General features: G+C 41.8%; 1 protein-coding gene and 1 non-coding gene across 2 annotated transcripts; both read right to left on the minus strand.

The window, feature by feature from the left end:
- Positions 1-552: 552 nt before the first annotated feature.
- Positions 553-5,570, minus strand: LOC147996554 (uncharacterized). Its single transcript, XM_087641611.1, has 2 exons — positions 5,067-5,570; positions 553-882 (listed from the first exon to the last, which is right to left on the minus strand). Exons 1-2 carry the CDS (start codon positions 5,568-5,570, stop codon positions 553-555), a joined length of 834 nt encoding a protein of 277 aa, XP_087497737.1.
- A 15,910-nt stretch (positions 5,571-21,480) lies between these two features.
- Rnu6-482 (RNA, U6 small nuclear 482) lies at positions 21,481-21,587 on the minus strand. The gene has a single exon (XR_015678842.1). It is a non-coding gene; the product is annotated as a U6 spliceosomal RNA (small nuclear RNA).
- Between the last annotated feature and the right edge of the window lie 3,262 nt (positions 21,588-24,849).

Consider the following 24,849-nt stretch of genomic DNA (forward strand, 5'->3'; position numbering starts at 1 on the left):
GACCTGGCACGAAGGCACTCTTGCACATGCGCACACAGTTAACTTCCTGAAAGGAAGTCGGCTGGCACAGCGGAGGCCAGTGCCACCTTGTAATGGCGGAAGCTATCCTGGCCTTCCACGTGGGGCACAGTGGAAGCCAGCGCCATCTACTGGTGGCGAATGTTAAAGCAGCCCTCTACATCTCCCCCTATTTATTTATTTTATAACAGTCCTGATCACCCTATCGCGTGCAATGAGGAAACCTCAGCGATGTAGAAGGGCTGATCAAAGGATCATTGAGTTTCTCTCATCCCAGTGCAATGGATCCACAGATCCATGGGGTGCAAGAGCAGAGAACTCAGATACCGACTAATTTTTTGAAGATAGATAACCAAATTCCAGGGGAGGCCCCTTGTACAATGGCCACAAGTGCTTGAGTGATAATGGCCTTGTCACGTTTATGTTGAAATCTGAGTTTGCAAACCAACCATAGCATGAACACTAATCCACAGCATAGGGCTGCACCAAACAGAGCCACTCCCGATAAGTAGTGGGCACCTCATCTGGTTCACCTCAGCTGTTACCACCAAGGGCCGTAGTCAAGCCGCTCCTATAATAGAATTTAGAATTCCCAATTGTTAGTAACGACTCCAGAAAGTTTACCCACTGTGCTTGTCTAACAATAGATTGGGGGAGGATAACTCCAGACACTGCAGACACAATGTCTGCAGCAGTAATGGCTGCTACAATAGCAGCGAAAGTGTCAAGGTCTTTTCCAGGACAGTTCAGGATCTCTGGAACAACCAGCAGGCAATGGAACCAAGTCTGAGATCTGTATAACCAGGACAGAGTTCCCCAGTCCACAGCAGCTTCATGCAGGTGGCATTCCTGTGAAGCTACAGTCTGTAAAATGACCAGTTAAGGCAGCAAGAGTCACCAGGGAAATGGTGGGGGGCGGGGGGGCAGCAACGGCTGGAGTCCAGTCTTCTCCGGCAAGCAGCAGTGCACAGAGGGTCAGAGAGCGGGCCATAGTGGGACGGGACACACGCAGCGGTAACACTGACTGCAGCAATGGCAAAATCTCTGTGATGAGATGACAAAAGGTGAAGGGGAATCTTCTATCTTCCTCTCAGGGCAGAGGAATGACTCCAGGGACCCGAACCATGAGAGCTGAATCTTCATGTAACCAGGATCAGCAAGTCTCAGCAACCACTCAGGCAGCTGGCACACTCTTGAAGCATCCTGTAGAAAAAACACAAACATTCCCTCTTCCCCATATAAAATATCTGGACAGGATCATGTTAATATGTGAATCTCTCTATTTCACCTAGACAGAAGTATGCCTAGTTGTAGGGTGCCATAAACTTTGGCACCCAAATTTTAAAATTGAAATAAAAGGAGAATTATTTAGCATACAGGGATAACTCCCCCTATTTATTTATTAAGATATAGTAAGGATATTATTTATTAAGGTAAGTCCTCGAGGATTAAATTGAGGACACTGAGCACTTGTATTTATAAATTGACTTGTATACCAAATTATTGTCTCCAGCATTATTGTTTTAGATATAAAGAATGAGATTTTTTGACTAATTGTTCCTATGTAAGGCCTATAATCTGTCTGGTATCATTGTCCTCCCTTGCTAAAGAGCCCAGGCAATCCAGTTTGAGTTCTTAAATGGTCTATTAAGGAACAGTACTTAGTGCTCTTAACCACTAAGCCATTTCTCTAGCACCTTACAAACTTTATTTACCTAAACATAAGCACTAATTAGAAATGTCAAATCCTGTAAATATTGTCCAATTTCAGTCTTACTAGAAATCCCTGAGCTGGCAGGGCGAGGCTGAGAATTGAAAGTAAGCAAATGGAGTCTTCCTCTTTTTATAAGGGTGTGCTATCAACTCCATTACCATTTTCAAAGAGCTGGGTCTATGGTTTTGTTTAGTTGTCTGAGCCAGAGCACTGAAAGGACAGTGAGTTGTCAGACAATTTACACTGAAATCACTCACTGATTTTAAGTAGAAAACCTGTCTCTAATAAAGCATTAAGTAATTGAAATCAATTGTAAACAACAAGCCACATATTGGCTATCAGTATGTGAATTGAAAGCTTGATTTAAAAACAGTGGCTAAAGCACGGAATTTAATAATGTACTGAAGCAACAGAAACTCAAGAGAATAAACAAGTGATCCAATCATACCTGTAGCCTTTTCATTAGATGAACCACTTATAAATACAGTAAGCGCATTTCCTATGGGTTGTATGCACAAATATACAGGAAGTACAAAAGCATGTAAAAAGTAAAATTATCAATTTTGCCTGAAAAATTTGTATATGTAATAGGCCAAATATCAGTATTTTGTAATAACCAATTAACTGTTGTTTGGAATAAGATATGTTTTATCAGGTTTCTTTTTAAAATACTTCCATGACTCTAGTCCACAACTCCGTATTAACACAGCCAAAGCTTTATCTCCAATGTGCATAACAAAGACCTAAGTCCTCTGAGGGTTAGCCAATTAACATATTCTTAGAAGCTTAAAATTAGTTTCAAATATTCTTTTCTGGAGTAGTGCAACAGCTACTCCCCAAATATTAAAGCTCATTTTGAGAGCAAAGGTTTGTAGTAAAAATTTCCATATACACTGAAAGATTCAAGGTTCTAACTTCTTACATCGAAGAAGCAACAAAATTACATAATATAAGGCTATTAGCCATTCTTAATGATATCACTCTATGGGCTCTCTAAAATTATAAGCAGGCTCACGAAATGAAAACTTAAAATCAATCCTCTAAGTCTATCTTGAAATGGCAGTTGGAGTGAGTAAACTGGCTGTAATGTTCTCACAAGTTCCAAAACCTCATCAATCCTTCGTAAATCTTGTAACAATCTCTACCTGTTTGATTTTTTCTTAATTAAAAATAAGTTTGAGTTAGTCAATGTAACACTGGCAATCCTAAATCACAATCCTTAAATTCTCCTTGTAACAGAGCACAACCACAAGGTCACCTGAGTTCTGAGTACGTGACTAGGCAGCTGTCCTTGGGGCAGTGGAATTAGCATTAAAATACTGATAGCTTCAGGGCAAACCACAACTTTGGAAAGCAAAACTCGACCTCCAACAAACTAGTACAAAGTTTGACTGCCAATTCCTATATATGAACGCACAATGGCGTAGTCTCTAGTACCTCAACAAAGAGACATTGTCCTAAATTCTTTTAGAAGCCTGGTTTCTAGGATAAGAATTCCGTAAAAATATTATCTCAATTTAGACCTGTTTCCCTGGGTTGGCTCATGCCACATGTTGTCTAGAATGACTCCATCCAAATTACCAGCTTTATGTCAACTTTCTGTTACCAATATTATACCTTTTTAACCATATCCAATAACTTGAAAGCCAATAGTCCATAACCAAGGCAAGTAGAGCATATTTACACATTTAAAACCAATCAGAAACAAATTGAAGTGGCTACACATATCTTTAATATTTAGACCAAACACCATTTTTACTTTTTTAGCTATGATTTTAAGAGAAGCACCTTGTCACCTGTTGAGTCAAATAATAAGTCAGGGATTTCTCTAAGAGAAATAGCTCTCAGCTCTTGTACCAAAGAAGCTGAGAAGCTGCTGGTGCCTTTAAGATCAGCTCGTGCAGACGCTTAGCCTCTGGGCAGCTTCTCCAGCTAACCTAAACTCCTGGCTGTAGGTACAGGGCTCTAAAGGCCTGATTGAAACTGTTTCTTATTCATTTGTTCCTTTTTGAAATGAGTTAAAACCAAGTCAAGGTGTGAACGACCAGCAGATAAAGTTTTTACCATTTTTTTCTTTTGAACATGAAACATAAAACATTTAAACAACAAGAAGCAAGAACCACAGACATAAACTGACAGACATGGGGACATTCTGGTGCACCAAGGACAGACAATAGACAAAGAGGGAAAAAACCAGATGGTGTTCACGGTGACTATCCACTTGAGTGGAGTCGATATGGACGATGGATTGTCTTAATTCCTGGACTAGTCCATCAACGTGTTGAAACCCAATTCCTGTAAGATACTGAGATATATTACGAGATATCTGAGCAGCACAACGGACATTCATAAATGGTATGGAAGTGAAACGCAGTTCTGAGTATTTCCACTCACAACCCAATTACATTAACTCCATCAAGCTGTGGCATGGGCATTGAGATGTCCTTTTGTTTGATTATCCTGAATAAATTTTCAGGCGGCCTGCCTCTATCAAGCCTAATCAGTATGACTCTGCAAAGCTTATAGAGCCTGATCACACCTTTTACCAGCACAAAGACAAAATTTTTCTCCCAAAATACTGTATTCCTTTTATCTCCTTTTCTTTTCGTTTTTTCTTTAGAGACCTTTTCTCCCTCCGACATACTTTCTTGTTGCTCTGTAAGGACCCTCTTGAAAAGCTCTCAGGGAGAACTTTCCCTCGGGATGGAGACCCTCCAACTCCAAAGACCAGACCGAGACACCACAGGATGCAATCAGCAAGAGGATTTGGTTTATTGTCGGGATACACAGGCACAGGCACCTGCGGGCGCTTCAGTCACTCGGGGGACTGGCGCGCCCCACGGAACCAAAGATGGGCTTTTTATAGGATTCTGGGGAGCAGAAGCAAGCATACAGAAGCAGATGTATGGTTACAGGGATATAATTGGTGGATTCTAATGTGGCAAGGGTTCAGCCCGGGGGCAAGTTTCCTAGCTACCTTCCTGAAACATAACGGCTGACTTGGCCCCCCAAGGGTTCAGCCCGGGGGCAAGTTTCCTAGCTACCTTCCTGAAACATAACGGCTGACTCGGCCCCCCAAGGGTTTGGGACCTCTCCCGGGGCTTTTCTCATTGTCAAGTGCTCAACCGCAGTCGTCCTGTTGCCAGGCCTTCAACCAAACATATCTTGCTTGGCAGCCGCTGTGTACTCAGTGTTCTAACCTTTCCCTGAACCAGTCATCTTAAGTACAGCCTTGCAAAATGGCGTTACTGCTGCTAAGCTGGGGTCTTTCACTCTGACCTGTCCTAACGGCTGTAACGGCTTCCCACACAAAGAAAAAAATAAACAAAATTACCAGCCTTGTCCATGAAGGATCCATAACTTTCGGTTTCTTCACAGTGGCTCTCCACCTAGGCCCATATCTTTCTTCTTCATAGCGAGCTGCCACATTTTCTAAATCCTCTTCCTCAGAGGAGCCAAGCTCGTCTGTTTCTGAACTATCAAGCCCCAAGACCTCTAGCTCCTTTACCGGATAAAGGCTTTTTTTCGGGGTTTTCTCCTCCGTTCCCTGTTTATTTAATTTAATCTTAGCAGGGGGGCCCCCTTTTTTATTCAGGGTCCCTCCCTCAGTAGCCGAGGTGGCCACTGTCCCCGGGGTATACTTTCCCCGTACTATCACCTCTGACGGTGGTAAGACCACAGAGGGGCCTGGTGCTTGAGATCGATCAGTATCATTTTTTCGTTGCAACCTTTCACTACGCTCCGTTTCTGACATGCTTTCCTGAATTTCGTCCAGGGCCTCTTGGCCTGCCGCTATTATAGGACGAAAAATGTCTTTACCTAAACAATCCTTAACCATCTGCCAAATTCCTAACGTTCCCGGCCTCAGACTACCATGTAATAGAGGCCTCAACAGTACCCTCAGCAGAAGGAGAAAGATACGATAAGTCAAGACCAAACAATTCGGAAATTATCATGTCTCTCGGAGTTTACCTCAATTCCTGCCACTTCTGGATTCTCTCCGCGGACGGAGGACTCCCTCTCGGCGCCTGGCGATGGTGTAGCGTTTTTTATCCCGGGTTCTCGGCACCAAATGTCCCACGCGCGACCTCTCACTGGCAAGAAAACACGCGGGGACATAAGAGTCCTTGCTGTAGCAAAAACTTTTATTGAAATCTTAAGGAGAGCACCGCGCGCCCGCATGGCGCGGCTTATATACACCCTAGCGCGGCGCATCCACACCTGATTGGTTGCTTACCCATGATCTCATTAGGCACGCCCCGGAGTGGGCAAAGACCTGGCACAAAGGCACTCTTGCACATGCGCACACAGTTAACTTCCTGAAAGGAAGTCGGCTGGCGTGGCGGAGGCCAGCGCCATCTTGTAATGGCAGAAGCTATCCTGGCCTTCCACGTGGGGCGCAGTGGAAGCCAGCGCCATCTAGTGGTGGCGAATGTTAAAGCGGCCCTCTACAGCCAATCACCAGCTCTGCTCCCTGGTCACTTTGCAGCCTCCTCCTCAGGACTTCATCTGCCCTGTGCTTTTTTTCTCACCTCACCATGGAAATTCCCAAATCTGCAATTCCTTCTCCTTACCCAAACCTATGGCTCCAACTGCCTTTTGCATTTCTCTGCCGTTTTGAAAGTACTTCATGTGGAAACCATGTTCTTCCCAAAATGTAGTTACCATACAAAATATTAAGAACATGGTCCTCAGACTGGAGCGATGCCTCAGTGGTTAAAAGCACTGACTGCTCTTCCAGAGGTCCTGAGTTCAGTTCCCAGCAACCACATGGTGGCTCACAACCATCTGTAATGGGATCCGATGCCCTCTTCTGGTGTGTCCGAGGACAGCGACAGTGTACTCACATACATAAAATAAATAAATCTTTTAAATTCAAGGACAACTCAATCAGTTCATCAAAAAAGCAAAGTCCAATTCCAAACAGTTAACCCTAAACACATGAACAGTTGAACAACATTAAAGAGACTGACTCTAAAAGATACAGACACATATATTCCCATATATATGTTAAAAAGGAAACCTTGAATTTAAGAGGGAGTAAAGGAAGGTTTGCGGGAGAAACGGAAATAGTGGAAATAACATAAACATAGTGTTAGTATATAAAATTCTCAAAAAAATAAAATTTTAAATTACAAAAAGAAAGAAAGCAGAGCTGCCTCCCTTGAGGAACCAGTGCCCAGATTAAAGGAGACAATAAATTTAAAAAGGCGTGTGTTCAGCAGATGCTCGGCAGATTAAATTACTATAAAACTTTGAAAAGAAAGGAAAACAATAAAAGATGGAAGAAAGGAGAGAAAATAAAGGAATAAAGAGGACTAAAGGCATAGAAAATTTTAAATGTGTGTTTCTGTGTTTCTGTGTGTGTGTGTGTGTGTGTGTGTGTGTGTGTGTGTGTGTGTGTGTATGTGTGTATCCTTTCTTGGTTAAAAAAAAAATTCTCCATTCTCCTAATGCCTGTGGTTTGAAACTGTCAAATTGTGCTTCCTCCTCCTCCTCAACTTTTACAATTAGTCAACAAATGGGTTTTTTAGAGCTTCAAAAATGCATCCCCTTTTGTGTTGACAGCCTGAGCTCTGACAGCGGTCTCTGTCCAGCTGGTCTCCTGCCCTTTTTAACTTTGCTCCTATTTCCCCATCTGACCTCATTCATTGTTCTCAGGTCTCCTCAGACTTTCCTCACATCCCCCTTTGTTATCTTTTAGTATCTAACTATATCAACTAAAAATCCTCCATGGAGCTGGAGAGATAGCTTGGTGGTTGAGAGCACTGGCTACCGTTCAAGAGGACCAAGGATTGATTCCCAGTTCCCACCAACCTAGAACTCCAGTTCCAGGGGATCCGGTGCCCTGCTGTGGCCTCTATGAGCACACATACTCTATGTATGTGCACGGTACACAAACATATATGCAGACAAAACATCCACATGCATAACTGTTTTAAAATCTCCCATGACTCTGTCTTTTGCAGAATAGGAACACCCTATTTTATCTAGTATTTTCTCTATTAAAGATCTAAAAAAGAAAAAAAAAACATAGTAAGCTCCACCCATAATGCTTTAGTAGTCACAAACCCATACATAATTATTCTAATGTAAGAGTCAACTCCTCTTTCCCTTCCCTGTGCTGAGGAGTGACAGAGAACAGACTCAGTAATCAGGCAGATGCACGTCTACTAAAACTGCATTTTGACATTGTCAAAATAGTATTATTATCTATATGTAATTTTAGACTGGAAAAAGCTGCTCCTTCTGACCGTAACTGGCCCTCCAAGTTTCAGATAAAGAACCTTACAAAAATAGTTGGGAGAGCGAAGCAGCAGCATTTATCCATAGTTATCCAGGTGCTGGGGCCGAGAACCCAGAGATCAGGGGGGCTCAAATACGACCGTGGAAGTCATGTGCCCTGGGGGAAAGCCTAGCTCTTCAGAGCACGTGGAGCTCAAGTGGGGAGAAAGGAAACATGGCCAAGCCAGGATAAAGGCCTGTGGGTGGGAGGAATCCCTGCATGAATGAAATCCTAAATGAATGTGTACAAGTGACCTGAGCATGGCCATGTCAAGAACTCTAAAACTTTAGGCTCATGGAAAATGGCGAAGCCTCACCCAGATGAAGCACAGGGGGACAGCAAAGTGTTACCTCCCCAGGATATGTTCAGCACCTGAAGACTGCTCTCCCGCAGGGACTGCTCTCAAGGAGATTAGTTAACCCTTCCTCCTTGTTGAGCTTCTCAACTTCACCAATCTACTAAGTCGGTCTTGTGGAAAGCCAGGACAAGAGAGGTAAGTGGAATGAAGGCTGGAGCTTCTGTGCTCCATTGTTTATGGAAGGGATCACACTTTTACACCTCTGAAGTCCAAATTGGATTTCCCTGCAGAAAGGAAACCCCATTCTGCCTGGGCCCTGCCTTTGACACCAAAGGTATAAAATCAGAATAATTTTTTAACTTGCCATCTCATAGAAAAGTTGATAAAACTGAACATTCAAAAGTGTGCTAAAAGATGAATACTGAAGCGAGAAACTGAGTAAAAAAGAAAAAGCTTGAAAAGTTAGTAGCCATGATGGAACTAGAAAAGAATAACAAATTATGAAGACGTTAAAAACCATGAGAACTTTGTTTTTCTGATAATCAAGGCACATAGGACCAAAAGTTAAATATAAAAAAAGTGTATATATTTCAATATGTGCACATTCCTACTTCTCCTTGGTGGGTTACATAATAGCCAAATTTGTTTATTTAGTTGCATTGTTTGAATGTCTTGAAGGAAAAAAACGACTGCTTGACAGGAACAAAAAGACTTAGTGTTTTTCCTCAAGGTAGTATAAATGCAGAATTACAAAAATCAGGAGGGTTTTGTTGCTGATGGTGCTATGATATCATGGTGTAACTATAGAGGAGAAAATTTGCAAGAAACTAAAAGCAGGTAGGTGGCATTTCTCTTCTAAGAGAAAATACACACATACACACTTCCTTAAGGCTGAAATGTCTTTCTTTTTTTAAAGATTTATTTATTTATTATATATAAGTACACAATAGCTGTCTTCAGACACACCAGAAGAAGGCATCAGATCTCATTACAGATCTCTTAACCACTGAAAGAAGGCTGAAATTTCTAATCCCCCGTGTGTGTGTGTGTGTGTGTGTGTGTGTGTGTGTGTGTGTGTGTGTGTGTGTGTGAATGTGTGTGAATATATGCGAATAAGTGTTTGAGTGTTAGTGTATATGTGCAACTGTGTGTGTATGTGTGCATGTATGGCCCCACCATGCTCGTGTGCACCCACGCAGACAGGCACACATGCTTACATGTGTTCAGGTATCTGTGGAGGCCAAATGTCAAAGCCAAATGTCCTCCACAATCACTTCTCAGCTTGCGCTTTGAATCAGACTCTCAGTGGACCACGTGTTCACAAGCTGGCCCAGCGATCTTCCTGCCTCTACCTCCCTGCACTGGGATTTACTCTAGCCACAGCTGGCTTCTTCTTCTTTTTTTATTGGATACATTTATTTACATTTCAAATGTTAGGACAATGCTTTTCAGTAAGGACTAACTACAGTCTACCTGAGCAAGACCTAGAAGGACAGACTTGTCATCTGATATTAGAAGTATTCTAGCATGTTGAATAGGAATAGTCTACAGTTCCTGTCTTCTGGTTTGACTGAGAGAGAGGAGGGGGGAGGGAGGGAGGAAGGGAGGGAGGGAGGGAGGGAAAATCATTTATTCATGTTCATTCCTTTTGCCACTATCTGTACTTTTAATACATTTTTTCATCTTTATTAAATTGGGTATTTCTTATTTACATTTCAAATGCTATTCCCTTTCCTGGTTTCCATGCCAACATCCCCCTAACCCCTCCCCCTCCCCTTCTATATGTGTGTTTCTCTCCCAATCCTCCCTCTATTGCCGCACCCTGCCCCCACAAGAATCCTGTTCACTGGGGGTCCAGCCTTAGCAGGACCAAGGGCTTCCCCTTCCACTGGTGCTCTTACTAGGCTATTCATTGCTACCTATGAGGTCAGAGTCCAGGGTCAGTCCATGTATAGTCTTTGGGTAGTGGCTTAGTCCCTGCAAGCTCTGGTTTGTTGGCATTGTTGTTCATATGGGGTCTCAATCCCCTTCAAGCTCTTCCAGTCCTTTCTCTGATGTTGTTCCACTCTTGAGTTTAGACTCCTTAGAATGAAGATGGTTCATAATTAGAATGAACAGGGATGGGGCTATGGTTCAGTAGTAGAACACTTACGTAGCATGTGTGAGTTCCTATGGGCAGCCACAGTACTGCCAATTAATTAAGTAATTGATTAATAATTTTGTTTTCTAAAGATAGCTTGAAAGTCTAAGTACTTTAGTCTTGAGTCTCCCTAATGCATGTGAAGATGTTTCAGCCTGGGCTGGTGATATTTATCTTCACTTTTTAATCTTTCTTCTTCTTGTTTTAATCACTGATTAGTATGCATGGAATGATAAAATATTGAAATGAAAAAAGTTGGGAAGAAACGTGTGGCATATGGGGGCTGTTAAAAATCTACATCCGGTGGGCTCTCCTGAGGATCCTAGAGTTACTCAGCTGTCAGTGTGAATTGATAGAGCGAGGAGGCCTGTCTCAGAGGGACACTGAGTCAAAATGAGCAAGGTAAGAGAGAGCAGCAGGTGCAGCTGATAACTGAGTGAGTTGGACAGCAAATGGAAAGAGTGTGGCAAAGTTTCCTGTGGAAAAACAGTGAGGAAATTGTCAAGAACAAACAGACATTTGTATCCATTTGTTATAAGAACCAAGAATTCTGTGTCTCTGGTGTAATCCTGACACCTGTCCTATTCTAGGGCAGCAGAATCTCTTCATTTTTAAATTACTTGTATTTATTTGTTTATTCATTTAGTGTGTGTGCACACAGGTACACGACTGCACAGCATATGTGTGGAGGTGAGAGAACAATTTCCAGGAGCCATTTGACTCTTTCCTTCTACCACTTGGATCCAGGGGACACACTCCGGTCTTCAAGCTTGAAGGCAAATGCCTTTATCCACTGAGCCGTTCTTCAGCCCTCAGATTCTGTATTAAAGCTTTATACATAACGTTTGGGCTTCCCCTCACCCTTCACATTTTCCCACAACCCTCTCCTATAACATCATGCCATGGGGGAGAAATGCAAAGATACTTCAGTCTTGGAGCTGTGCAAATTAAGTCTAAGTGTACTGTAAGCTACCCAGACAACCATCACTTTGACTTTCCCAGGCAGCTTTGCTTCCTCGGGGACCAAGGGGTGGAGTGATGGAACTGTTCACAGATTCCATTTGGCATTTTATCCTCACAGCGGTCATCATCCTCCCACTTCCTTGGAGTCTAGTGACATTGGTCTCTGGAAGCTCAGTTGACTACTTTATCACTGCTCCTCCCTGATTGCATTATCTTATTTAATCACAAGGCCAAGACGTTTTGTCAGATAAGTTGGTCTTTTCACAAGCTCTCTGTGTCAGTTAGACTCTCCTCCCTCAGCGCAGACAAACTACTCTGGAACGTTAAGGGCATTTTATTTTCTTTTATGGATCACTAAAGTGCTGAGTCTTAAAAGGAACTTGATTACCCATTTAATAAAGAATGGTACATGTCCACTGAGCCATGTGCCTATCTTTTATAAGCTTTTGAAGAAAAAATTAATTAGAAATTTATTGCTGATATTACTGAGATTAACTAGTTGAAACTCGCCTTTGAATGTACGAACTACCGAGATAGCATTGTTGTGCCCATGAGCTCTCAGCCACTTTCCGGGTGTGTAATGCTTGGAAAAAGCACAGCAGCCAACATGCCGATATAAATGGAGGATAGAAAATTCGCAGTGTCCTACAGGTAGTCAACGGCTGCTGATGGAGGGAAAAACAGATTTGTTTGTTTGTTGTTTGCTTGCTTGGTTGTTTGATTTGGCTTGGGTTGGGTTGGGTTCGTTGGTTGGTTGGTTGATTGGTTGGTTGGTTGGTTGGTTGGTTGTTTGATTTGGCTTGGGTTGGGTTGGGTTGGGTTGGGTTCGTTGGTTGGTTGGTTGATTGGTTGGTTGGTTGTTTGATTTGGCTTGGGTTGAGTTGGGTTGGGTTGGTTGGTTGGTTGGTTGGTTGGTTGGTTGGCTGGTTGGTTGGTTGGTTGATTGGTTTGGCTTGGTTTTGCTTTTCAAGGACAAGTCCCCAGTCATACATGGTCATCCCTAAATATATACAAATAATGGCAACACTAACTAGACTTAGTCATAGAGAAGGTCATGGATTTGAGGGGACTGGTTGTGGGGAACACGGGACGATTTGTGGTGGACCCATTGCAAATACAATGAACTTATGAATGCCATCCTCAGACTAAAACATAAACATATGATCCTGGGGCACTTCAAAGCTGCAATAAGAGTTTCAACAATGAGTAAGTCCAGGGCTGGACATGGATTCCAAAGGCATCTTTTAGAAGATATCCAGTATGGGAAAGATTCAGGCTAGAGGAAAATGTGAAGGTGGCTAAGATGAAGGCTTCTGTCACACACCTTTACAAAGACACTCTTCAGGCCTTCCAAAGTGGAACTCTCCATGGGCTCCCCATTTCCATGAGAATGAACGCTCGGTTTCCACATGACTGTGCACCCACCAGACACCTCCACACCTAACAACCCTTCCCAGACACTTCCACACCTCACCCGTCTTCCCTGCTAAACTCCAGCCATACATGCATTTTAACGGCATCTAAATGAGAGTGCCCCTCCCACCACCATAGACCATTTGGTCCTCATTTGATGGGTGCTGTTTGGGGAGTTTTAGACAGTGTGACCTTCTAGAGAAAGTATATCACTAGGGGACAGGGTTTGAGAACTTAATGTCTCTCTACTCTCAGGTCTCTCTCTACTCAGTTTTGGGTTCATCTTGTGAGCCCTCAGCATCTTGTTCCAGGCTGCTGCTTGCTGCTGTTTCCCCACCATGACAGACTCTTAACTTTGGGCAACCATAAGCTTTCTACTATAAATTGTCTTGGCCAGGATGTTTTAGCATAACAATAGAAAATTAACTAATGTATGGTCTTTCTTCTCCTAGTCTTCGAGAAGCACGTTCCCACACCTGGGCCTTTGACCATGGACCCCTTTGCCATAGCACAAACTTTATCCGGAACTTCATCCATAAGGGTCTTAGTTCAGTTGTTTTCAGGCCGTACTAAGCATGCTGTGGCTGAAGGTCCATGTTTCTGTCCCATTCCATCTACCAGCCACTCTAGCCCTTTTTCATATCAATATCTGGACTATTATTTATCCTATTTTCTGTCTTCCTCTAAGATGTAGACTCCACAAATAAAGAATTTTGCCTTTGAGAGCTAATACAACAACTTGGAGAGCGAATGTGTTTACCACTAAGCCTAATGGCCTGATTTTGATCCCCAGGACCTCCACTACAGAAGTGACTCCCACAAGAAGTGACTCCCACAAGAAGAAGTGACTCCCACAAGAAGTGACTCCCACAAGTTGTCCTCTAACTTCAAGACATCTCCTAGGCACAAACCTGTCCCTCTGCCTCAGAGACATATGTAAATGAGATGTAATTTTAAAAATTATTTCTCCTCATCTATAATACTCCTAGAAGTTAGAGAAGCTCCTTTTCAAGTAAGTGCTAAATAATTAGTTGGTAATTCAGTACATACATATTTATTTATAAGAAAGACTGAGCACTGTTTGTGGTAAGATGAGAAAACTGCAATTTTGGCAGGTGTAACCTACACTCTGCTGTCCTGAGGAAATAATGTCTTCCTATACATAAAACCTCGGTCCTATGGTTAACCTCCCCCCATTTCTACCCCTATACAAGAAGGCTTGTCCCTAATGGAGCCGTGGAAGGAACCTACCTCCCTTCATTTACATGAGAGGTTTCTTAATGTTTCTTAGTCATTAGGCTGTATCTGAAAGGACTTCGGATGTGAACATTCTCTATACTGGTGCATTCCTATTGATCTCTTAATAGTCACAAAAGCTGCCTTGCTGACCAATTTTCCATCTGATTTGGAAAGCCCTCTGTAGTGCACAGCATGACTCAGTGACTTTATCTTCTTCCTACAGTCTGGAGGATGCTCATCCATCCCACATGCACACTCAGAGCAAAAGGTACTATGTCCCAGGCACCATTTTAAATAACAGTAATAAACATTCCAAATATTGATTAAAGTACTCTGTTCTCATGTGAATCCCATTCTAGTAGAAGTAGAGATAAGTGGAATCATTTGAGGAGACTCTTATATTGTTTGTGTGATAAATGCTACTTACTGAGTAAAACATAGAGATATGGGGACATGCAATGTCTCCATGGAGATTACAATTTTGACAGGATTCTCACAGAAACTCTCCCTGTGTCGATATTTGTTTACACTTAAAACAGATGAGAGAGCAAGCCATGCGGTTATCTGAGAGAAGAACGGTCAAGACAGGAGTAAAACTGAAAGGAAAATTACAAAGGTGGGATAGGGGAAGGCTGAAGTAAAGTGAGCAAAGTCATTGGGCCAGTGAGTCAATGTGGGGCAAGTGGAACAGTGTCACCAAGCAAATACTGGGAAGGTTGAAAGGATTCAGAAACCCGGTTATTGTCATATCTGAGACCAGTAGGTATTTCATCTGTTCCCGATCAGGTTCCTGTCCTGGAATGTGTGACCTCGATAACCCACATGAAAGTCATGACCTCTAGTAGTATAGCACAGAACAGAGAGTTCTCCATGCTAATAAGCTTCCATTCTGGGACATCCCTTCCTACAATAGGTATTTAATCTCTGGTCCACCCTGAGTAAGTCGTATGGACCCATTTTCTGTGATGAACAAGAATGAATAAACAGTATGGCCAAGCAAGGACTGTCTCTCTCATCAAGAACTGTGGGGAAGACTTCATAATACATAGCAGCTAGGAGGCCCTTCAGCAGGCCCAGACATTAGCCCCCAGGGCATCCCTGTCCCCATTCTCACACTTCTCAGCGATGTTTGGGTATCTGGGAGTTAGAGAGCAACCGCTTCAGCCTCAGCCCGTATTGTTCCTCTCCCCCTGAACGGTGTATCACGCTTCCCACAAGCCCAACACTCAAGGGCGGTGAAGGGTAAAGTTCAGTTTCACGGTTCTTCTGCCTGAGTGGAGTTTGCACATCCCAGTGGTTAGGCAGAATGCAGAACCACAAGTCAGGGAAGTAGAGGTTGAAGAGGCAGAGAGATGAGAAGGGAAGGGCCACCTGGCTAGAGGAGTATATGGCTATAAGTGGTTCTTAACTCTGAGAGAGAAGGTCTTCAGAAGGGTTATAGACCTTTTATGTTTTTAGGGGGCTGACTCTGCTGACAAGAAATAGGCTATGGAAGAGCAGCGGCAGGAGTGGACAGGCCAGGAAATGCACACCATCATCTAGGAATGTGTTCAGGAACTTTGAGTGATGATGGAACGTGATGGCAGCCAGTGTTTGGGTTTTGGATGTTGGTTGACAGATCATCCTACTTCGTGAAAGAGAAAGCCCACGCCATAGTGTGGGGAAAGCACAGCCTCCAACCCAGTACTGAGTTCAACATCTTTCCACATTTAGATTCATGGAAGCTAGTGGCTCTCTCTAAGTCTCAACTCGTTTTCTGATTAAAAATCAGAGAATGGATGACTATTAGCTTGAGTCAAGCTATGTATTCTAAGAGGCACAATTCTTCAAAATGGCTCTAAAAGGAGACATTCAGAAGGCTGAGCTACTATCAAGTCATAGACCAGGCACTGCTCAAAACTTAGATCTGAGGTCTTCCTCTGCTTGTGTTCCCAGGCATCAAATTAAAGCAAACCAGGAGGTAGATTGGGGGCAGCACATCAGCTCAGATGAAGTCATAACTCAGTCTCACAGTGACCCCAGTGCAGGCTGGGATGCTTGATGTTATCTGCACACAGAAGAGGAGAAGGGCTTAGTAAGCAGTTGGTCCATCTTTAGGGACTGTGGTGAGCATGAAGCACAACAAAATTTGTGAAGGTCCAGGATTTCAGGCAAACCAATTTGTGTAATCTCTTTCATTTGCCTTTAGAAGAACCACTCAGGAATGTCTTACTACTACACTAGCCCTTAACACGACTTGACTCAATCGCTCATGGGTTTCCTAAAAGATCTGCTAGTTTTCTTCCTCTGAAGTAACAAATTACAATCTGATCCTTTCTCCTGTACCATATCAGTCACTTACTCAGACCCTGAGACTGCTAAATGCTTGACCCAATTAGGTAGTTTTAACTGTCCAACCATTTGGATTGAGAGCGTTAAAACAACTGAAGCGGTCTGATTACTTAGACTGGAAATCTCTGACCGAACCATGACAGTCTGACACATCTAATTTAGATGGGGAACAAAGCTGAGGGATCTTTCAGATGTACCCACGAGTAAACATAAGCAACAGCAGTGCCTTCAAATTCCTCCTCCTCCTCCCTTGTCTCTTCCCACACTTCTCCTTCCCTCTCTCTCCACACTCCTTCTTCTTTCTACCCATATTTCAGATATCGCTATTCAAATTTCGTCCCTTTATTCTGTCTTCTTAGAATCAGCAAATATTCACAATGTCAAATTATGAATTATTATTGGTACTGTTTCTCACTTTATGCAATGTCAAAATCTAAGGAATGCTAAACAGACATGATTCCACTTGAATATGCTTGATTTCATTAGGGTGATGAGGCATCAGTGATCTACTCCATCCTTCATAAGGAAAAGGAACTTGATCTTGGAAGAAGGAGCGAGATACAAGAAATTTCCCATTGAATACAGTCGCCCTGGTGAAGCGTCTTCATAGGGCAAGCTTCCCCATAGCCATTAATGCCGTCTTTACAGTAACAACTCAGGCTTCTCCTCTTGACCACCATATTTACTCTTCACTTATCTTTACATGTGAGTGTTTCTGCCGTGGATATCCGAACCAAGGCCCTCAGAAAGTGGTAAATCATTAAGTCAGTGAAATTCAAGACAGAAGAATGATCACCATATTAAAATGAAAAGCTGAACTACTCAGAGCAGCAAGAGACACGCTGATCTTTTGGAAGAGGAAGGTCATTTTCCCTCTACTACCTATTAGCCGATGAAATCATAAAATCATTTTCAAGACTGAAAAATTGAAGCTGTAAGTACCTTCCCCCACCCCTGGAATCTACTCATGATATCACATGATTACAGATTCACAGATGGAATATACCTATTAAGCCTTGCCAGTCACACAGCAGGTGTTCAGTAAGCCCCGGGAATGACTCCCTTGGCACTGCGGCCCTGATTCCACACTGCAGAGTACCTTCATTGAAGTAAAGCAAGAAGGACGCAGCTTTTGAGATACTGGCTCATCAAAGACCATTCATCTCAGTTCTACTGAAAATAATGATGCTCAAGACACAACAGGGCTGGGTCCAGAAAAGGGTTGAGGACACACAAAATTCCCTTTGTATAAAGGGAAAGGCACAAAATGTCTTAATTAAAACACTGTGATATTTAGAAAGCACTTTCTATTACACAACAGATTGCCCAGGACATCAAATGGTTTTGTGAAACACGGAACAATTTGATCACACGATCATTAATGCATTGCAAATTGATTTTGTTTCAGTTCCTTTTGATTCCTTTTAAAGTAAACTGACTCAGTGTCCGGCTGTCAAGACTCACTCTAAGGCACCATATGGTTTGAATATTTTATTCTGGGTTTTTCTTAGACCTGTAAAACTAATTAGAGAATAAAAGATGGGAAAACTTTTGTAGTGGATTTTATATTAGATTTGCACATTAATTTTAATGATAATTGATTTCAAAACACTATCAAGTACAGTACTCCAGGTAGAATGGTGAGGGCGGACCCTAGTACAGAAAGTTGAACATCTAAAAGACTAAATCTGTCCAGCAATGATACTGAAGAGACCAGTGAGATGGCATAGTTGGTAAAGTTCCCTGTCACCAAACCTTATAATTTGAGAAAACTGACTCCCAAAAATTATCCACTGACCTCCACACATGTGTCATCTCTCTGTCTCTTACACACACACCTTACACACACACACACACACACACACACACACATGCACAGGTACATGCACATGCACACACCACCAGTATATTAAAAAATATTTTTAAATAATAATACTTGGCTCCAATATTTATTCCCAGTCTAAAAGATTCCATTTCTAAGAATATCAAATGTTTCAGTCTGTGCTTACATCCTTCAAACTTTATTAAAAACAGCTTTTCTTATTACACTGAGGTCATATAATTATCATCAGAGTTTAAACCTGATAACCATGTTCCCTTTGTTTAGCATTACCATGTGAAAATTCATATGGTGATGATATATTAAGTAAACAACTACTCTGGGACTGCTGTCCCTCCATTTTTGTGCAGACTGACCTGACGCCTGCAAGTGATTTTCTCCCTGAAAAAGAAAAAAGAAGTGAAGAAAATGTGCTGACTACCTGGGATACATTCTGAAAGATTATAGTGATGTGGGCAAGTAGATCCCTCATATAACACTGCCTTCTATTACTGAAAACATACCTCAGAGAAAAGATGGAGTATCTCATGGTTTGTGCAGATGCTGCTCTATGCTGGCTTGACCTCATTGTCATGGAGAGTGCCATACAACAAAGACACTCATCTCATGGTGGGCAAAAAGGAGGTGGGGGAGGGGGAGGTAGGAGGGGGAGGACAGGGAGAATGGAGAGTGAGGATTGGGGTCTCAATACTCCCTTCAAGATCATTCTACCCTCTGCAGAAGAAATTCTCAGTGGATAAAGAGCTTGCTACAGAGACGTGAAGACCTGAGTTCAGATTTCAGCACCCACATAAAAGCCAAATGTACTTGTAACCCTAACATTAACACTGGGGGTAGAGAACCAGGAGGTCTTTATAGCCAGCAGGTCAAGCTATGAGTCCAAGGTTCAGTAGGAAAGACCCAGTCTCAAAAATAAGGTAGAATGTGATAGATGAAGACTCCTGATGTCAACCTCCACACATGTATTTACAAGCACAAAACCACACACATTTTCACATACAAACATGCACACACACACACACACACACACACACACACACAGATAATCAATCAATCAATGCAAACAAAGAAAGCAAGAGGCTACTCCAATAGCCTACCTTCTTTCCATTACTCCCACCGCCCAGTGGTACCCCAAGCCTTATGAGCAAGCCTTTGGGGAACACTTCAGATCCCAACCATTAATCCCCTCCCACAGTTCATTTGCTAACACATACAGAGTGAGTCCTTATGCTAGATCCACCTGTTGTTCCATTGCTTATGACAGAGTCTAAGTGTATATCCCTGGCTGCCTTGGAATTAGCTATGTCAACCAAGCTGACTTCAAACTTGAACAATTCTACTGCCTCTGTCCCCACCATCCTGGAATCACAAGGCTGTGCCACCACTCTCTGCGTCTTCACCTATTTCTAATAAGGAAAATTACAAGGAGTGAGGTAGGCATCCTCGGACTCACCACATGCGTTATGAAGACAGACCAATAGGAATACTTTAGCTCTGTTGATATGGTTTTGTGTTTATTGTTTATTTTCTCATTGTTGAGTAATAGCGTATTGTTGAAGAATCTTACATTTTTATTCCTACATAGTAACAGTCGGCTATATCTATCACCACAGAAAATCTTTGTCATATTGGTAGAAGTTGGTTTTTAATATTTTCAAATCAAATTTATACATACTGTATTTGCATCCTTTTCTTCTCCAGCACATTCCAGGCCCACTGTTTCCCTCTTAAACACATGGACCCACCTCTGTCAGTTATTTTCTGCATCTTGGGCAGCTGTCTTTCAGTTTGTCATAACCTTGCTAACCATTTTGTATGGAGTTATGTTTTATTATCATGTCAGTCGTAATGTACTCATTGCTAAACTTCCGAAGCTGACTCTCTGAGGCTTCTCTTTTCTGAATTCCATCCTCACGACCTGTGCTCAAAAGTATGAGATCAGAAAACAGGCTGAGAAACTATGAACCAAAACGATAGGAGGAGAGGTCAATTAGTGCAAATAAGTTACATACACCCACATACATGTGTTAAATTTTAATAAATGTGATCAAATGCTTCCTGTGAGTTTCTTTAGTCCCTTCTGTGTTTGATAGGCCCAGAATCTAAAGATCTAAAGAGTATCGAACCACCAGAAGAATGGGACTCAAATTTCTATGTCCTTGAAGGTCAATAATAGTTGACTTCTCTGGCTCCTCTAGAAATAGATTTGGGCTTCTGACATACAGCAAAGAAGCTGTTTCAGACACATTTTGTTATTTCCATGCCCCCTAAGCTGCACTCCTAGAGAGTAAGTCATTTATGTATTTAGCATATGCGACCTTGACTTTCACTTCCTTCCTCCTAAGCTTTCTGTCTTATAGTTTGAATATCCAGAGTATAAAATTATACAAGCTTTGAGAACTGGGTTATGTAACTTTCTCCCTCTCTCCTTTTGAAAGTGCAGTGTCAGAATTGTCTGTGGCTTAAAGCACTTCTAACACTGGGAAACCTTGAGAGTGAGATTGGTAGGGGCCAGCTGTGATCACTAACTGAAGAGTTTGGCAGGGGCTTGTTCACCTTTGCCTCTCTTTTGTACTCTGGTTAATTTTATTTTCTTTAATACGATGGTTGGGCTTGGTGAGCATCATATATGTGATTTCTTGAATTTCTGATCCTTATCTTTTATAGCTCCAGTCTTCACACTTTTGCCATCTTGACGTTTGTTCTTTGTCACAAAACACAGAGGAAAAAGCTTGACTTGCTAATTGTCATTCTTCTCTTCATGTTTTATGCATGAACTCACTCCTGAATATTCAGCCCACATTATTTTATTAAAATTTCATAATATTTTAAGTACATAACACAAATTTTCGTTATAGTAATTTTAGCTAATTGTTCAGATTTCTTGTGACTTTTTAAACTTATGACAGTTTTTACTACACTTTCTTATGATAACCAATTTTATTGTGTGCTTAGCAAATTAGAATTTTGTTTTACCAACTGCATGGGATTGATGGAGTTTTTTTTGTTTTGTTTTGTTTTAAGATTTAATTACTTTTATTTATATGAGTTCACTGTCACTATCTTCAGACCCACCAGAAGAGGGAATTAGATCCAATTACAGATGGTTGTGAGCCACCATGTGGTCGCTGGGAATTGAACTCAGGACCTCTGGAAAGCAATCAGTGCTCTTAACTGCTGAGCCATCTCTCTAGCCTGATGGTCATTTCTTATAACCTAATACAAGATCAACTTTTCTTTTAACACGGAATACTTCATGAATTTGCGTGTAATCCTAGTGCAGGTGCAATGTTAACATTCTCCATATTGTTCCAATTTTAGTGTATGTGCTGCTGAAGCAAGAACAAAAATCTAGAACTTCCTTTTTCCTTCTCTTCTCTTCTCTTTTCTTTTCAAAGACAGTGTCTCTCTAAATAGCCCTGGCTGTCCTGAAACCTACTGTGTAAACCACACTAGCCTAGAATTCATAGAAACCAAACTCATCTACCAAATCCAGAATTTTTGGATTAAATGTATATGCAAGCACATATGTCACAAGACCAACTATTATTAATATATCTGTATGCTGAAAAATTAGTTTTGTTTTTGTGCTCATAGCTGTGTGCATATATTAGCAGACAATAATAATCCTAAAGAACCTAATATTGCCACGATCAAGCTTTTATTATACCATTCTCAGCATTGTGCTTTTTAAATTCATTTAGTTCAGTGTTTCTCAAGCTTTCTAGTACTGCAACCCTTTCATATAGTTCTTTGTAAAATTGTTTTGTTGCTACTGCAAAACTATAATTTTGCCAGTGTTATGAATCATACTGTAAATATCTGGTTTGCAGGATATCTGATATGGAACCCTTTTGAAAGGGTCAGACCATCCTCAAAGAGGTTGTGACCCAGTGGCTGAGAACCAGTGATTTAATGGATGAAGAAATGGTATTTTGTGGGTAAGAAGCGAAGCAGAGAAGTTAGTCAATTCAAGTATACTCCTGGAAAGAAGTATTCTGGTTTCAAAGTATCAATCAGAATTCTGAGAACAGGACAAAGACATCCTATCGGTCTCCCATTGCCACTATTTTGAATTACAATGTTTATGTCACATCTGCACTCTTCCCTCAGTACCAGTGCAGAAGGAAGGCATTTGTGATCAGAGAAATTAAAAAGTAGGCCATGATTGGGTTCACCTGTGAGCTTTGAAATGTGATATACTAGTTGATTCATTTTTATTTTAAATAAGCCCTTTTCTAAAAGAAGATAAGGACTCATAACTTTCAAACCAAGGTTAGCCATAATCCTCTATGATTACCTTCAGAAACCAGGACTTTATAGGCTATGAAGGGCCCACGGTTCAAAGACTCACAGAGAGTGGAGGACAGCATGCTAACTCCACAGGATTTCTACTTAATCTCCTTGCTTGACCTCCACAAAAAGCCAGTGGCGATCTGACACCTCGGTGATATTGAAGAGATTTAGTTTAAGTTGTGCTTATCAGTTAATACTGGGATAGTATTTCTTTGAAAGGTTAAAACAACAAAAGAACTCTTTAATGGTCATAATTTGACTCAGTAACACAAAGCTTTCATTTGGAAATATATATAAATCTAACTTAATAGAGTCCTTCAAATCTAGGTGAATGTTTGTTTCCTTACACTTTATAACGTCCATAGTTTTTGATTGATTTTGTTGCTACCCACTGCTGTTTGACTTTTGGAGTGGTGGCTTCTAAGCTCTGTGATGAGGGAGCCTTTAACCAGGACACGAATACCCCTAGAGTTTCAAGTGCACAAGATGAAAAAACATGCCAGCTGTTGGACTCTGCAGGCCTCTAGTCTCCATTCCTTTCCTCACCCACAACTCCTCTGTTTTCATCTGAGGTAAACCCTGGGCTGAGAGAGGAGATTGCCTCAGGCATGTTCAGAACCCTCTGTTCAAGATGACTTACTTACTCAGGGAATATGTCTGCTTATCTAAGGATGTAGGTTTATGGTAAACCTCTGTGGCCCTGTTCGGTTTAAAAGCAATAGGATACAATCTAACATCACATGTAAAAGGTCTGCCTCTTGGAGAGAAAACCACTTCTCAAAGAGTAAAAATTATGCCGTGCTACATTTATTTATTTGATGACTTACAGAGAGTTTATTGCCTTGAGAACTAAGCTAGAAACATCCTCTGGACATACCCCCAGGGTGCTCTAAAAAACCTGTGTAATTCATCCTCAGCTTTTAGCTATTTCTGACATCTTCAATTTATTTGGCTTTGGTCCTGATACTTAATACTTGGTTCTTTTTCTAGCTGACACAAATAATGTAAAAATGCTCACAAACACACACAAGTTGTTTGAAGTCCACATTAGACCTGTGAATTGGCTCAACAAAAGCCACGGTTCGTGGCATCTTGGTTCATGCTTTGGTTGTGCCATGGATTAAATCACTAAGCATTTAGCATTAATGAGATATGTGTTCAGAACCTCTTTCTGGTAATGGTGCCAAGGTTAGCATTGAACAAGAGTTATGGCTGTGAGCTCTGGAGCTTGAACTTTTGCTCTTTCCCTTGCTGGCTGTGAGACCCAGAAAAAGCCATTTAAATTCTCTGTAACTCAGAGGCAATAATGATACCTATTTCGCTGGACTGCTATGAAGATCAAAAGCAAAACATGTGCAGAAATTCATGGAGGATTATACGTCGCATACCCTGCACACAATACAGACTCAGTCAGCATGGTACGTGGGTCAGGTCATGAACTGTGTTATGTAAGACTTTTGATTTCCAGAGTTCAAAGAATGAAGCATAATTTCACATAAAATGCAACCAGCTGACCTTATTGACTTAAATTAACTAGGTCAACATGCACATATTTCAGAAATACCAGTAAGCAGTTTTTAAATTTTCTTGAATTTGTTTGTTTGTTTTCCTCCCAAATGCTGCTTCCCACTCCAGGTCCCTCCCTCACCTGGTGCCTTCCACCATCCCACTCCCCTTCTCCTCTGAGAGATTGGGAGCCTCCCTGGGTATCCTCTGCAACCTAGCACATCAAGTCTCTGCCATATTAAGCCTATCCTCTCTCGCTGAGGCCAGACAGGGCAGCCATGAAGACTGAGCTGCCTGTCAGTTACATCTGTGTCAGGGCCTGGTTCAAGCACATGTATGTTCTTTGGTTGGTGGCTCAGATTCTCAGAGCTCCCAGGGATCCAGGTTTGTTGACTCTGTTGGTCTTCCTGTCAAGTTCCCATCATCAATCCTTCTGGCAACTCCTCCATAGGTGTCCCCAACCTCCATCTAATGTTTGGCTGTGGGTATCTGCTTCCGTTTCTGTCCACTGCTGGGTAGAGCCACTCAAAGGACAGTTCTGCTAGACATAGCAGTCTGCAAGCATAACAGAGTATCATTAACGATGTCAGGGATTGGTGTTTACCTATGGGATGGGTTACAACTTGGGCTGGTTATTGGTTGGCCTTTCCTTCAGTCTCTGCTCCAACCCTGCATTTCTTCTAGAAAGAACAAATTTTGGGTCCAAAGTTTAGTGGGTACCCACAAAGATTCCAAAGTCATGCAATGGAAAAAGAGCATCATCAACAAAGGGTGATGGTCTAACTGGATGTCTCCATGAAGAAGA

Source organism: Rattus norvegicus, chromosome 2 (assembly GCF_021556685.1).
Source record: "Rattus norvegicus strain SHRSP/BbbUtx chromosome 2, alternate assembly SHRSP_T2T, whole genome shotgun sequence".
Lineage (NCBI taxonomy): Eukaryota > Metazoa > Chordata > Mammalia > Rodentia > Muridae > Rattus > Rattus norvegicus.

Excerpts from the sequence above, each read along its gene's own strand:
- LOC147996554 (XM_087641611.1), bottom strand. The coding sequence starts at position 5,570 with ATGGTTAAGGATTGTTTAGGTAAAGACATTTTTCGTCCTATAATAGCG. Across the intron at positions 883-5,066 it reads ATCCTTCATGGACAAGGCTG|ACTGTAGCTTCACAGGAATG; the intron begins GTAATTTTGTTT and ends GTCATTTTACAG.